The sequence below is a fragment of the Polistes canadensis genome, unplaced genomic scaffold, assembly GCF_001313835.1.
Source record: "Polistes canadensis isolate GaletaPanama2010 unplaced genomic scaffold, ASM131383v1 scaffold_0, whole genome shotgun sequence".
NCBI classification, from domain to species: Eukaryota; Metazoa; Arthropoda; class Insecta; order Hymenoptera; family Vespidae; genus Polistes; species Polistes canadensis.
Genome location: NW_014569547.1, coordinates 995,097 through 1,011,168, shown reverse-complemented (window position 1 = coordinate 1,011,168; position 16,072 = coordinate 995,097). Strand labels below are relative to the sequence as shown.

Genomic DNA, 16,072 nt, shown 5'->3' with positions numbered 1-16,072 from the left:
ATTATATATCAAATGATTTCTTAAAGAAACGCATAGAAAATTTTCTAATTTAAATAATTTTTCATGATATTTTTGTGAAAATTTGGATTGGAAATGGATTAAAAAATCTAATTAAATGCTCATCTTTTTAGCATGTAAATGAAAATCAGTGGTAGGGATAGAAGTTTCATCTCTTTCACCACAGTTTTCAAGAGGCGCTACTGCAGATAACTTATTTTTCTCAACAATATTGAAAATCGTGTCTATAAATTTTTCTATGAAACTAGTTAAATCGCGAATAGTAGTTTCCGTGAGAATTCGAATTTATCATGTAATAAAATTCGTTGATTTCGACTTGAAAAAATATTAGTTTACAAGTAAAAATGTAGCATGTGAATTTGACATAAATAAAATAGTAACTTTTGTATCCTAAAACATAGTTAAAAAAAATCAGTGCATACATTTGGTAACCGTGCATAAACGGGAGTTAGCAGCTGGAAGTTACAACGATGTCGTCTGTTGTAGAGAAAATACGGCATTGTCAGCGAAATATTAAGAAATATTCTGATAAAGAAGAAAAAGTCAGTATTTTTAATTATTATTATTATTATTTTCGATAATAAAGAAGATAAAAAATTGCGATATGAAAAGAAATAATTTAACAAAAAAAACCTTAAATGTATACGATAACCTATGAAAGTTTTCGAAAAGAATGAATTTGAAATATCATGATCTCTTAATGAAATGATGTTACGTTTAGAAAAATGTATATTTATATTGAATTGTGCTTTTAAATGACTTTTTAATAAAATGAAAATATATTTAACTCATATATATGTATTTAGTTAAATACATATTTATGAAGGATATAAATTAAACATCTTGATCTCTTGCTTATTTATGAAAAAAAAAGGAAGAAAAAAATATTGTATACATAACAGTTTTAAAGACAATAATCATTTCTATTTTATTTACATTATACCGTTAATATTAGTTTTTTCTTTTTTTTTCTAAATATAAACACATGCACACACATACAACTGTATCATATATGTATTTATTTGTCTATAAATTCAGATAATGATCTGAATGCTGTTGTTTACTAACCAACAAGGAGGTATACAAAAATCATGCAATTTAGCAATTAATATAAATAGTCTTGAATAATGTTCTCGCATATTTCAGCTAATGAACAGAATTTTAAATTTAATTCTATTTTTTTTTTCTTCTACGATTACTTATTATAGATGCTGCATTATATACAAAGACTGTATAATTTACCAGTAACAGTACAACATCTTCAAGATACAGGAGTAGGGCGTACTGTTAATGGGTTAAGAAAATATGAAGGCGGCGTTGGGGATGCTTCCAGAGCTTTGGTGGCCAAATGGAAAGCTATGGTTGCAGACGAGGAAACAAGTGAAGGGGAAGACGATGAAGCCTGTGTTCCTGATGCTCCTGAGAGTTACGATAGGCCGGAATCTCCAATATTACAGAAAAAACAAGAAGCAGATAGTACGGCGAAAATATCAAGGTACGTTATAGAAATTAATTAATGTTAAACAATTAAAAAGTATAAATACAAATAATACCAAAGTTATATGTATTAACAAATGATAATTCAAAATACAGACACGAACAAAAATCAGAGAAAAATGAAATATCAGAGCACAGTTCGAAACATTCTAGTAAGCACGATATAAAAATTAAATCTGAAAATGAATCTAACGTAAATAAGGATTCATCGAAAAATTTGAAACATGAATCACAGAAAGAAAAACATAATAAAAATCATTCTAGACACGAGTCAAGGGATAAACGATCTTATTCCAATGATGCAAAAAGCAGCAGTAGTTCTTCTATGCATGTAAAAAAATCTATTGATAAATCTTCTTCTCATAGTAATAAATTAGATAGTACTACAGACAAACAAGACGAATATATCAAAAAAAGAAAATTGGATAATTCTAATAGTGGAAAGAAGAAATGTAAAAAACCAAAACTTTCTGAAAATGAAAGTGATGATGATAGAACTAGTTCTTATAATACAGATAAACAAAATGTCAACGATTTTCAAACGGAATTAAATAAGAAAACACATGTTACAGTAAAACAGCAAGATGTAAACAAAGTTGAATCCAAAAGAGAAAAGAGTAAATCTCGTGAAAAAGTTAAATCAAGTTCTTCTAGTAAGGAGGAAAAAGTATACGATGATAAAAATAAAAAGAAATCAGAGGAAAGTAAAGAAAAACAAAAAACGGACAGTCATCGTTCTAGTAAAAGTTCTAAATCAAAAAGTCACCATAGTTCTAGTAGTAAAGATCATGCTAAGGATAAGGACAAAGATAAAGATAAAGATAAAGATAAAGATAAAGATAAGGATACGGATAAGGATAAGGATAAGGATAAGGATAAGGATAAAGATAAAGACAAAGACAAAGAAAAAAGCAAAAGAAAAGAAAACGAAGAAAGAAGACATAAGCATCAAAGTAAAAGTAGCTCTGAATCGAAAGAAAGCAAATCTGATTCAAAAGAAAGTAAATCTGGTTCAAAAGAATCAAAAGAAAAAGTCAAAATCAAACAAGAAATCAATGGAGACGAAGGAATAGATTGTAATTCCGGTTAGTTCTTATATTTTTTATGTTACATAATACATAAAAAGAAGCATATATATATATATATATATTTTAAGATTTATTTATATAGTACACACATCTTCTTTCGGCAGGTGCAAGTTTTGCAGAAGCTCTTGGAATGTGTACAGTTGCACCAGGGTTAAAGAAGCGTCATAATAATTCTCCTAATTTAAATTCTTCAAGATGTTCCAAGTTAGAAACAAATGTATCGTCTACTCTTAATAACAAAAAGCAAACGCCTGTGAAAACCGAAGCTACAAGCAGCGATAGTTTACATGTAAATTATTTGTATATATTTTACTAACATATTTTTAGTAATAACACTCAATGAAATTACTTTAACACAATTAATATGCAAGTTTGTGCTGTTCATAAAGATTTTCATTTGCAGCCTTTGCCTCTTTTAGCACCAAATGTAAAGTTAGAGCCATTAAGTGTGAATCTGGCATCTACATTACCTGAAATAAGTCCTAATTATAAACCACTGTCATACATTAATCCTGTACATCGTAAAGAGGAAGATAAGACTCTTACTGACGTAATTCATGTTAAAAATCAAAGGTAATTTAATAATAAATCTAGATATGTTCGTGAGATAGAGAACGTTGATAGAGAATGAAGTTATTTTATATTATATGTTCTATTTTTTAGGACCAAAGTATACTCGGGGAATAAAACTGGTTATACAAGTGTACCTTCTCTTTATGAAATTTGCATAAGAGTGTTGATAGAGAATATTGATGGTAATATTTTATTTTTATTAACTCTTGAATACTTTAACTAATTTTTTATTTATATATGAAATATATACATACATATTTATATATTATATATGTGGAATTCGTGAAAAAATTAGGCCGTTGAATAACTAAACTGGGACTTGAACCTGGGTCTTTTTTTATCCTTCGGTCATAACTTCTTCACAAATGCCTATTTATTTGAAATAAAGTTATAAGTTCCTATGTAAATATGATTTTATTCTATAGCGCTTGAATTTACTGGTGGTGTTCCTTATGACATAATAAAGCCAGTTTTAGAACGAGCTACGGCAGATCAATTATATATGTTAGAACATTATAATCCTTACCTAATTGAAGATACGGATTCTTTATGGCAATTTCATTGTAATCGAGAATTCAGAAATAAACAAAGACAGGAAATGGAAACATGGCGTGAGATGTACATGGTATGAACTTTTTTATTATTTATAAGATATTAATAATAATTATAATAATAACAACAATATTTATGTATTTTTATAATATAGCGTTGTTTGGATGAAAGAGAAGAAAAATTGAAAACCTTAACTGCCAATATAAAACAATCTATAGATAAGACTGTACCATTACGATCAGCTAAGCTTGCATATGTTGATAATGTTGTTAAACCTCCTAGGAATGTTTTAAAAAAGCAAGCTAAGTATGGAACTAATTCGATTCCTACATCTACATCTGATTTGAAAAAAAAATTGATTGTTGGCGGTGGACCTACCGCAGCAACTAATATATCTGTACCACCACCTCCAATGAATCGAGTTAAACCATCGTGTAAGTCAACTATATGATAAAAAAAATTTGTATATTAAAATTATTATCCGATAATAATACTTTTACATCTTTTCCTTTTTGGATTTAAAAAATTTTTATCTGTTTCATTAATAGCGAGCATGGTAAAGAAGACAAAAGCACCTCTTATGGCAAAAGCTCTACAATTAATAAAAGGGCGTTACAAACGGTAGTTTGTATGAACATTTGTAGGTATATTTTAACTATAATGTATAGATAATGTTTCCACTATAATATATTTTTAAAATTACGTTGTGATATGAGTAATATTCTTGTATTTTGAAAGAAAAATTATGTTGCAAGATTATTTAACATTTATATTTTGGTAATATTGATTTTTAACTTACACATATATAAATATGAATATCATTATAGAAATATTTAATGCATTTAAAAGTAATAATCCAAAAGGAAGAGAAAATTGTTAGGTTTATAATCTGAACTATGAAATTATTAATTTACTTCGGTTTAAATAGTAAAATATTAATTTAACTAATTTTAATAACGTGTGCTCGTTTTCAAAATTTATATGCTTCCACATTTTATTATGTATTTTATACTAAATATACATATTTCTGTTTTGTGACATTACATACACCGAAACAGAGACGTGCAAATATTTAGTTCGAAGAAAAATTATTCTTCCGCTAATGTTGTTTAATCGTTCTTAGTCAAGCATGTTTACTTTTCCAACAATTCAGATAAGAAATATTTGTGTTGGTAATTATAACAGTAGAGTAAGTAAAAATGGAAAAAAATGATCTCATATTTATTTTATAATATAAATAATTATAATATGTAGCCACAGTCATAAGATTCATTTTTTGGTTCATTATATAACTTACTCTACTGTCATAATTACAGGCACATTGATAGAAATCGATCATTTTTAGACTAACACAATAGAGTTGTGGCTGTGAAAATGTAATGATGATAAAGAGAGAAACAAAAAGAAATCTAATAATAAAAGCCAATCGGCTTAGCGAGCTAATCTTGTACGTCTCTGTACCAAATCATCGTAAATATGTGGTCAAATTTGTATTTACTTTTAATTTTAATAATAAAAATTTTAGGATTGAAATATATACACATTTGATCATAATTTATGATAAGATAAAAGAATAATTGTTAAGAAGTATGCGTTCTCATTTTAAAGTTTTAACTTAAGTTTAATTTAACTCTTTGTGAACAGAGTAGCAAAATGGTCTGTCTACTTTTACTGCTACTATTATCATTTTAGTTTGTTAAATAATATCCAAATATTATGTTCATACAGTATATTTTTTATTGATTATTTTGTATTAAATAGTAATTTAATTTTTAAATTCATTAATACACCGAACGTATATATGAGTTAATTAGATACCCAAATGGTTCACGTTGAACACACATATGCCTCTTTCGTCCGCAAAGGGTGAAATGTTTTTAAGTGTTGAGTAATATCAGTATATCATTTTCGTGTTTAATATTCAATTGAGTTGTATCAACTTGAAATTCCAAAGTTTTGTTGATCTCTTTGACTATGGCATACTCTTGCATGAAACTATCAATTTATTTCGTAAGTCAGTTGATATGATTTATCGTTGCAAATCGTTATGATCATTTATTCATCCTTCTCTATAAAGAATGTGTATATATGTGCCTTTTATAGTCAAAGAGTTAATTAATTTTTCTCAATACATCTACGATATTTGTTAACTGGTTTTGCGTTCGTATATAGAATAATTGTATGTGTTATAGAAGATCTCTAATTTTAACAAACACATAAAAAGAATGAAAAAAAAGTAAAAAACGAAATATTTGAAATTGAAAAAAGATATAAATAGTTGCCATTCTAATTAATCATTATGCTATTATGGAACATTGGAAATTTATATTAATAATTAATGAAACGTTAGTGTTCCTACAATTAATTTTAAAGTATAATTACCTCTTGTATATATAACATTATTATAAAATAATACTACATTTCTCAATAATTTCATTCGTATCATAATAAGTGGATTGCAATGACATCATGCTCTAATATGTTTAACAATAAGTTAATAATTTTGTAGCATAAGAAAAATATTTTATATACGCCATGACATTACAATTATTTGTAAAAATACAAATATAATTACATCACGAATCAAAATACAATATAATATAGTTTGAATCAATTTAATTGTAATATTTTCTTTATTTATAACTGCAAATCTATTGGTTGATAAAGATACTCTATTAAAACATGTAATTAATACTTTAGTTTGTTATAAATATAACAATTTTACACATTTAATTTCATGCATAAATTTCTCCGTTTAAATGAATATATCATCTGGTAGTGATTGTGTATATTCTTAAAATATATGCATGAAAATTAAATTTCAATATGTGAAAATTTGCATAGAATTGAATTGAATAGTACTGAATATTTTATTTTATATTATAATTGATATTAGCATAATATGATATTTTTGTGCGAATGTGATAAAACATAATAAATGATCAGGTAAATTAATTTGACTTATATATGTTTCCATATATTTGTATATAAAAATAGTATTAGTTATATTAGTATTATTATTATGATGTAGTTAATATTCTGTATTTATAATAGGGAATATTTAGAACAAAATTATTATCCTATAAACTGATGTATGCATCGAAAATACTAAAATTTGATTAAATTCCACATAAAATAAAATGTGGAATTTACATCATCGTGTGAACATAAATTCTTTCAACAATAAATGCTTCTGATCATTTATTTTTTTCCATCTCAGCATATACATAAATATATACATGTAATTATGATTTATAAAAATCATAAATAGAATAAAATCAAAATGTCATGTAAAATATATTTGAAAAGCGCGCTCAAATTGTTACCGTGGTATTGTATTGTGAATTTGAATTCGTATAAAGTTTTTACAATGTCGTCCAATCACGTGCCAGTATTAGATAGAAAGATTTCATTGATTAGTCGATTTCAGTTGATGCAGAAAGTTATGCAATTGTGAGTGGATACTTAAACGTTATAGCCAAAGTTTATCATTCATTATTGTATATCAGATGACATTTCATTGAGGATCAACCTTAAAACGACGACAGAACTTCAGTGGCTCCTGTCAAAGGTTGAACGAATGGGTTTTAATGTCAGTGAACGTGCAGTAATCTTATAATAAATTAAATTGTGAGTGATAAAACAAAAGTTTTATCGTTATCATCTGTTCTTAGTGTGGGGTAAGCACCACCTATCAAGTTATATTCTTTTTTTCCTTGACATCTTGATATTTCAAGAAGAAATGTGCTGCATTTTCATTAAGAATATTATTCGCTATTCTGAGAGAGATGATCATAGTTAAATAATAACTATAAATCTTTGCATATATACTTCCCGTTAAATAAATTTCAATGATTTAATGTAAATGTTATTATAACAATTTAAGTTTATGTTATAAATTTTATTATTTAAAAAAAGAAAGGAAGAAAATAAGTCGTCATTCTTTCTTTCTTTCACTACACGTGTAAACGAGCTTTAATTGTATGTACATATTTATTATTGATGTGACACATTTCCCAAATTTTGTATTCTCAATTTAATTTAGCCTCAATTCACTCTATATGTCTACAGTATCGTTTTATTACTATTGAGAAATACAAGCTATAATAATCTTCAAATTAGAATCGTCTGATTCTCTTATATTCTATATATATTTGACAAATAATTTATACATTTTTAAACAATATATCTCAGTCTAAATATATATTGAATATAAATGTGAATGTTTATGATAGTAACAATAATAATAATAATTGACTACAATGGTGTAGATGTCTACTAAGTATTTTTAGAACAAGTAGAAAAAAAACGATTTTAAATGTAACTCAATTCTTTTAAAGAGAAGAGAAAAGTTATACATTGATATTATAAAATGATTATTATTATCGTTTTATTATATTTGCATATGATTAAATAGAGATTTTTGGTTATGCATAATAGCAAATATTTTATAGACTTAATGTTACAATTATTGTTTTTTATTAAGAAATAGAATATATAATTATTTAGATGAGAGAAATACAAATATAAAAATATGAATTGTTATTAATATTATATAAAAGGAATTCTCTTGTTAAATTTTCTCTGTAATCTGAATTCAACGTTTTATCTTTTATTCTATATTTTTTTTATAATAGTTAATGATAAGAGAGCATTATGTAAGCCTTGTATATATATAACAGTAAATTTGTGTGTCTCTTGTATATTGTAAAAATAAGAATGAATATTTTTACAATTATTAAATAAAATATATGAATTATTTAATTATTAAAATAATTAACAAAACAATAAGGTATTAATAAAAATATGAATTACAGATATTAAATAGAAATACTGATTTTCAATGGCGCAGAAAGATTCACCAAAGTCAATTCCTGATCAATTTAAGTAAGTAGGATTATTGTACGATCGTCTTACAATTGCCAAGAAATAACTGCTTGCTGGTTTCAATTGTGTCCCATTAAATACGAGATCGTTTATTTAAATTGCTATACGAGGTCGATTGTATTATTAAATACAATGTAATTTGTTATTAAATTAAATTGCGTTTAGATTTAATTTAAGTGTTATAATAAATTGACACTAAAATTATATTTTTATGTAATAATAAATTGTATTATATTTATTAATATGATTTTAATGCAATTTTAATGCATTAAAAATTTTAATAATGAATCGCATTACGTATTATTAAATTAATAATCGTATTAATACAACAATCGTATTAATAAATTATAGATATTATAAAATATCTTGCATTCAAATCTCGCGCGTTTTTCTATTTTTGGTGCGTATATTTGAAACATATAGAAACTCGATGAACAAGTTGTAAATCAATATATATCATTTATCGATTTATACAATATAAAATGTTTTTATTTTAGGCTTTTACCAAAGATAATAAATGGAGGAATTGCCGGAATTATCGGCGTATCTGTAGTATTTCCTTTGGATTTGGTAAAAACGCGGTTACAAAATCAAGTAATTGGACCAAATGGCGAACGAATGTATAGCTCGATGTAAGTTAAAACTTGGATAAATGAGAACTCTGCTCAATTTATTCGTATGTATGCTAATTAATAGTGTTTAAGTTTTCAATGTCACTTTAAAAATATCACTAACACGACAATAACGTTTTATTACATAATTGTCTTTTTAACTCCAATCTATAATTTATTGTTGACGAATTTAATTGAAAAAGAAAATAAAAAAGAAAGAAAAACTTAATAATAAATAAATATTTTTATATAGGTTCGATTGTTTTAAGAAGACTTATAAAGCGGAAGGATATTTTGGAATGTACAAAGGATCCGGTGTAAATATTTTATTGATTACACCGGAAAAAGCCATTAAACTCACTGCCAATGACACATTTAGACATTACCTCTCCACTGGTCCTGGGTATGTTTATGTGGATGTTTAAATACGTATCAACTATATTTTTATCAGGTACGATGTCTCTAACCAGGCACAACACAAATCGACAAATTTAAACAAGAGAGTCCAACGTTTATAATATATATATTAAATGTTGGAATTATTTTGTTGTATTATTTGTCGAATTTACCATCGTTTTGCCCTTTTTTTAATTTTCTTTACAAATTTTCAATTGATTTATTTAATTTTATTTGAAAATATTATTTTTATTATAATTCTTATTTATTATTATTATTATTATTTAATTAAAACATCGCACTTAATTGTTTGATTACAATATTTGCCTATACGCAAGTATATTAGAGAGAGAGAGAAAGGAAATAGATTATGCACGTCAATTAATTTATTTCACTATAAATTTTTAACTGCACCTGCATTGATACAAAAAAAAAGAAAGAAACAGAAAAAACGAAACATTGAAAAAAAAAAGAAGAAAACAATTTACGAATTTCTTTTTACACAAAATTTTATAGATTATTATTTATATGATTATGTTCTTCCGTAACAAAGCGTATATCATGTATGGTATGGATGATACACAAGCCTGACAAGAAAAATAGAAAATCAGGAGGTGGCAGTAAAAAAAAGTATTTTATCACTGAGGGATGTGTGTACAATACAGGCAGAGTCATGAAGAATCACTATAGCGCAAATGCAACATACACTAACAAAAAAAGTACGTGTAAAAAATGTCAAATGGTTGAATTGAGATCCGTAGAGCATTTTTTGGCGAGTTCCTATACTAACAATAAAAGATTGCAATAAAATATTATAGAACTTTTAATATTCTCTTTTTCCTTTCGTGTTTATTCGTAAATAAATTTGTCTACATGATTATTAATATAATTAATTATAAATTCTCGCTAAAAAATGTCATTAAAATAAATTGTCAACACTGGATCTGTCCTATTCCTCTATCTAATCATATTAAGAACAAAAATATGGTTTTTGACAATATTTTTAACATGTAATATGTATTTATGTTATTTGTTATAATGTATGTATAATACTGGTTTATCATTGAGATGAGTTTATCACTGCGCAAGCAGTGTACTTTTATTGCAATTGTTAAGTTACAATATTATGAGAAAAGAACATACGTTAACAGATAAAGCATATATTAAAAAGAAAAAAGAAATTTTGTGCGATTTCCCACAAGTAGATGTGATTGTAATCTTTAATCACACGAATAGTTTCACCATTTCTAAAGCATATGACCCAATTATTATAGCCCCATTTGTATTTATTAATTTAGTGTGGAAATTTTTTCAAAACAAATTTTTTCAAAACAAATTTTTTCAAGATGTTATCTTTTTATTTGTTCTTTTTTTTCTTCGTTAATTTCCATAGCCAACAACTGCCATTACAACGTGAAATGTTGGCTGGAGGATTAGCAGGAGCTTGTCAAATAGTTATTACTACACCAATGGAATTACTTAAAATACAAATGCAGGATGCAGGAAGAGTTGCTGCAGCTGCAAAAGAATGTAAGTAATTGAATATTTGTTAATTATATATTTATTTATTTCTTTTTTCTTATTTATTATATTATAAAAATTATATTTGTATATACATATATATGTATATAAATTTTTAAATTATATTTTATTACAATACTGACATTATATATATATATATACGCCATATATATATAAATAATTTAAAATATATTGAGATATAAAATATTAAAGATATGACTAAACTATTTGTCAAATTTGTTTTATAATATATTTCTTCTTTGTTATAGCTGGAAAGACTATACCGAAAGTATCAGCGTTATCTTTAACTAAGGATCTTCTTAAACAAAGAGGAATACTGGGACTTTATCAGGGAACTGGAGCAACGGCACTAAGAGATGTTACGTTTTCCATTATTTACTTTCCTTTGTTTGCTAGACTAAATGATCTTGGGCCAAAACGAGAAGATGGATCATGTAAGTTATTGATCTGCTTATTTCATATAAAATATATTTATCAAATATATTTTCAACAAATCCTTTTCAAGAGTCGATTTTACAGAAATACATTTAATAAGATTTTAAAAGAAGTTCTTTTAGAATTTATAGATATTATTTTGAAGATTATAAGTTCGATTCATTATATGATTAGTTTCTATTGCCTATCTATTATAGATTCAATGAATTTCTTTGGAGTTCGTAAACAATACAGGCTTGTTACAATGAAAGATTATATAATATCTGTTTGGTTATCTAAGATTCTTTTATTAAGATTTATTTTGAGTAATGATAATAAATCTTTCTACAAAATTACAGCAGAATCGAGCCATGTATTTAAGATACCTTAGATATAAAATAGTCATAGTTATAGAACATATAGTTTTAGTTAGAAAACATGTATACGTTTGGTATCTCATTAATTTAGTCAAATTCACAAAATATTATACGAATCCCCATAGTTATGTATCAATCGAAGAATATTTTATTCTTGCTAATACTAGTTCCCATACTTATAAATACTTGTACATAAATGTATTATATTTAAGCAATATATTTGCCTTGTTATTTTTTCTGTCATTGATATTATAATTAGGAGTGATAAAGCAAAATTTTCTTATATTACTGTACAATTACATCGTATTGTACAGTTACAATATAATTATGAATGTAAATAGGATCTTTCACCATATCATGGTAATCGTGATTTACAAATTTAAGCCACTTAAATTATTTTTTTTTAATATAATTACAATTATATGTTTTATATTAGAATTATGCTCTTAAAGATACAAACTGATGAAATACATCTAAAATATGAGGATCCAAATCTGGAGTAAATAATAATGTTTCTAAAGTTGATGAATATTTCTGTACTTGTTCGTGATGGGTCAAGAACACTTGTTGTAGTCGTCCTATAGTCCATTTATACCAATGAGTATTGTAATCAATATTATCTGTATCACATCTAACTAAATGCTCTGAAAGAATCATTATAAATCGCTGAAATATAATGAGAAACAAATTTTTCTGATCTGCTTGTGCTGCTTCTAGTTTCTCTTCCATTCTTTCTACAACATCTTCTGATGGTTTCTCTCTATTACGGTCTTTATTAGTGTCATCATCCTCCGAGGAAGAACCAGATCTACTTTCAGCCCTTCTTAATTTTTCTCTAGCTTCTGCCAATTCTGTGGTTAGTTTAATGACGTGTTTATTTTTTTTCCTTATCGTAAGATGCAAGATTTCCCATATATACAATTTTGTAAATTCTGATGCCATTTCTTTAGAAAATATCCAATTAGCGATAGCACTGCATTCTATTATACCAGTTTTCAAAAATTTATCTGTTAATACTGCCATCATTTGATAATGATTCTTCCATAATGCATACATATTTCTTAATATACATATTTCAGCTTCTTCCGTTTCGGCAAGTACTTTAAAGACATAATGAAATTTTCCTATAGCTGCAAAACTGTGACTAAAACTTTTAGAACCAAGATTAAGTAACGTTTGAACAAAAACATCTATTTTCAGCGGATTGAAGTTATTTGTTTCTTCGTGATCCTTAGGTCCTGGCAAAGTATTTAGAACATTTAAAACTTCTTCGGGTGTACATTTACGTCTTATTGATACAACTAGTTCATGAGCTGCAGCAGTACCAGGTAGAGAGCTTGCTCCTTCTGACGAATATTTATATACAGGTTCTGGTAGTGCAGGTATTAATTCCGCATACGATTCTGGCATCATATCACGAATCCTCTGATAATATGATAACCGTAAGGCTTTCTGCAATACTTCTCTAATAAATTTAGGTCTTGGATGCTCTGGATCACGTTGTAAACAAGAATCCCAATCTTCCCAGGACCATCGGAATTGAAAGTTACTCAAATGATATGAAAACCACCAAACAAAACGATCGAAAGCAGTAGCTGCCATGCTGTCTATACGACGAAACAGAATTTCCGTTGCTTGAGCCAATACTTGTGGCATTGTTGAAGGCTGTAGTTTGCAAAGTTCTATCAAAATAGATCCGTAACAAATTTCAAGGTGTTTAGGCGTTGGTAATCTAAATAATTCTCCAAATATTACTTCAACTATACAATAATCCAAAGGAATTTTGGCTTTATATGGAAAGTTCAATAATTGTGCAGCACAGTCTTTCCTTTCAAAATAGTAATTGTTAATAATCTGGCGCAAATGTTCCTCTATGAGAAATCTTTCAATGGCATGGCTACCAGGTAATAGAGATCCTTCTGCGGGACAATCTGTATAATCAAACATACGAAAGACAGCAGTAGGCAATGGATAGGTACAATTTTCATGATGTGGAGGGGGTATTATTGCAGGCAAATTGTGTTGTAACGCTTCACACAAAATAGAGTCAAAAGCAAGATATGGTCTGGGAATATGTTTCTCTGCCCAATTGTCTTGCCTAAGTTTTCTAACTTGTGCCCATAAGCAATCCAAATATTCTTCTTGTGGATGAGGTGTGTCGCTTGACCAAACTCTTAAAGCTGGCTGATGTTTCTTGCTACGTTTGTTTAAAAATATTTCAATGGTTACCATTAAATGATCCAATTCTTGTTCTTTTTTCTCGTAGAGTTCTCTTCCGACCCATGGTAATGTTGATAAAACAGCAAAAACGTACCAATCGCGTCTTACTTGTGGTACACTATCTTCATTTGCAGCATCTAACATGTTATCAAATAGCTGCATTAATGAACCACACGATAGAACGTGACAGTTAACTAAATCTGCAAGGAACCTGAGCGAATATCTTGCTACGTTCCATTTGCATGCTTTTAAAGCATCTTTGAAATTCTTTACCATGTAATCAACAAATTCACCCCCAAAATTGAAATTTTTTGCATTTAGTAAGCCAACTAGGGTTGTATAAATGGTACATTTTTCTGGCATTTTAATAGCACAATCTGTTAAAATTCGTAGTATCTTACTACGAAATAATCCAAGGTCAGCTTCCAAAACCGAAGCAAGACCTTCTAAATTACTTTCTAAAGAAGATGTTGATTTTTCGCCTACTCTTAGAATTAAAGATTCTAAACGATCTTCGATTTCTTGATTTTCTGAAACACGTCTTCGCTTTTTATAGACACGTTCATATCCATCGTCTTCCTCGTGTACTCTTCTACGACTCATTTTGAATTATTTCAGTCGTAGAAATGATTTTTACAATATGATCTTTATTTCGTTACCTTATTTATAGCAAAGTTTAATAATTATTTACGGTTAACTTGAAACTACACGCACAAATCTATGCTTTGACGAAACTTCTCAACATATCGCCAATGATGACTCGACAATGAGAGAGAAAAGATGACGCTATGGTAGCTAAATTCGAGGTTAAAGTTTCTACGATAAACTTATGGGGGCGCCTTATACACTTTGCCGCCATTTATATTTAAAATATGTGACTAATGTATTGTGCTTTATCTTTTCTAGCTGTATTTTGGTGTTCATTCCTTGCTGGATGTGCTGCTGGTTCCACAGCTGCATTATTAGTTAATCCTTTTGATGTTATTAAAACAAGATTACAAGCTATTAAGAAGGCACCTGGTGAACCTTCATATGATGGAGTATTAGATTGCATTAAGTGAGAATACTTTTAAATTATTTTCTTTTTATATTAATATCAACAATTTCATATTTTTGTTATTTTATAGAAAAACCCTTGTCAACGAAGGACCAACCGCGTTCTTTAAAGGAGGTGCATGCAGGATGATAGTAATAGCTCCATTATTTGGAATTGCACAAACCGTTTATTACCTTGGAGTTGCAGAGAGGATTTTAGGTTTGAAATAAAGTATAATATATCTATAAATGATGCCATTCGATAACTCTGGGAAACCGACAATAATTGGCATAGAAATATATTTAAATGTGTTGTTTAAATGCTATTACTAAAATATTACATCTAATGTTATATTAGGCAGTCGCATATTTCCATATCTTATATACAACTGCTTGTCATTTTTCTTTATATTATTAAGAATTACAAATATCTATTTTGTAGTTCCAAGTGATCAAAGTTATTCCTTATACGTAACTTATATTATTTAATCGAATCACTGCTTATATTATTAGCACCAAAGGCGAATTTAACTTTGTATTGATTTTGAGAATTTTTATATGTATGTTTGTATGTATATATATTTATTTATTTATATGCATACATACATACATACATACATACATACGTATAAAGAATAAGTAATTTAGGAACTATTCAGAATAAAAGTCCATGCTGGGTTCATGGATTATTATAATTATGTCGTTTTATGTTGCCTTAAAATAATATTCATGTAATCTTTTAGACATATATACACACACATATACATATATATATATGTATATGTGTGTGTATATATATATATATATATATATATATATGTGTTGATTTATGAATATTAATAAATTGATTATGAGAACAAAG

The 16,072-nt window shown here is 27.1% G+C and overlaps 3 protein-coding genes across 4 annotated transcripts; 2 read left to right on the top strand and 1 right to left on the bottom strand.

Moving 5' to 3' along the window:
* Positions 1–236: 236 nt before the first annotated feature.
* LOC106793354 (transcription elongation factor B polypeptide 3-like) lies at positions 237–4,689 on the top strand. 2 transcript variants are annotated; one of them, XM_014760225.1, is made up of 9 exons: positions 237–560; positions 1,227–1,513; positions 1,612–2,600; positions 2,708–2,892; positions 3,007–3,176; positions 3,267–3,358; positions 3,602–3,801; positions 3,883–4,162; positions 4,277–4,689. In XM_014760225.1, the coding sequence occupies exons 1-9, from the start codon at positions 489–491 to the stop codon at positions 4,351–4,353; spliced, it is 2,352 nt and encodes a 783-aa protein (XP_014615711.1). In that variant the 5' UTR covers positions 237–488; the 3' UTR covers positions 4,354–4,689. The 2 variants fall into 2 exon arrangements, with proteins under 2 accessions (XP_014615711.1, XP_014615717.1); XM_014760231.1 differs by having other exon boundaries at positions 472–560; positions 1,264–1,513.
* Positions 4,690–7,211: 2,522 nt separating this feature from the next.
* On the top strand, positions 7,212–15,905 carry LOC106792958 (mitochondrial glutamate carrier 1-like). The gene is made up of 8 exons (XM_014759494.1): positions 7,212–7,408; positions 8,546–8,615; positions 9,113–9,247; positions 9,480–9,629; positions 11,016–11,152; positions 11,413–11,598; positions 15,082–15,232; positions 15,303–15,905. The coding sequence occupies exons 2-8, from the start codon at positions 8,572–8,574 to the stop codon at positions 15,439–15,441; spliced, it is 942 nt and encodes a 313-aa protein (XP_014614980.1). The 5' UTR covers positions 7,212–7,408; positions 8,546–8,571; the 3' UTR covers positions 15,442–15,905.
* LOC106792893 (nuclear cap-binding protein subunit 1) lies at positions 11,866–15,072 on the bottom strand. Its single transcript, XM_014759445.1, has one exon. The coding sequence runs from the start codon at positions 14,776–14,778 to the stop codon at positions 12,394–12,396; it is 2,385 nt and encodes a 794-aa protein (XP_014614931.1). The 5' UTR covers positions 14,779–15,072; the 3' UTR covers positions 11,866–12,393.
* Positions 15,906–16,072: the final 167 nt, after the last annotated feature.

What these genes read in the sequence shown, in the direction of transcription:
- LOC106793354 (XM_014760225.1), top strand. Translation starts at nt 489, where the DNA reads ATGTCGTCTGTTGTAGAGAAAATACGGCATTGTCAGCGAAATATTAAG. An exon ending in ATTCATGTTAAAAATCAAAG is followed by an intron (nt 3,177 to 3,266) that starts GTAATTTAATAA and finishes TCTATTTTTTAG; the next exon opens with GACCAAAGTATACTCGGGGA. An exon ending in GTTGATAGAGAATATTGATG is followed by an intron (nt 3,359 to 3,601) that starts GTAATATTTTAT and finishes TTTATTCTATAG; the next exon opens with CGCTTGAATTTACTGGTGGT.
- LOC106792958 (XM_014759494.1), top strand. Translation starts at nt 8,572, where the DNA reads ATGGCGCAGAAAGATTCACCAAAGTCAATTCCTGATCAATTTAA. An exon ending in GAACGAATGTATAGCTCGAT is followed by an intron (nt 9,248 to 9,479) that starts GTAAGTTAAAAC and finishes ATTTTTATATAG; the next exon opens with GTTCGATTGTTTTAAGAAGA. An exon ending in TGCTGCAGCTGCAAAAGAAT is followed by an intron (nt 11,153 to 11,412) that starts GTAAGTAATTGA and finishes TCTTTGTTATAG; the next exon opens with CTGGAAAGACTATACCGAAA.
- LOC106792893 (XM_014759445.1), bottom strand. Translation starts at nt 14,778, where the DNA reads ATGAGTCGTAGAAGAGTACACGAGGAAGACGATGGATATGAACGTGTC.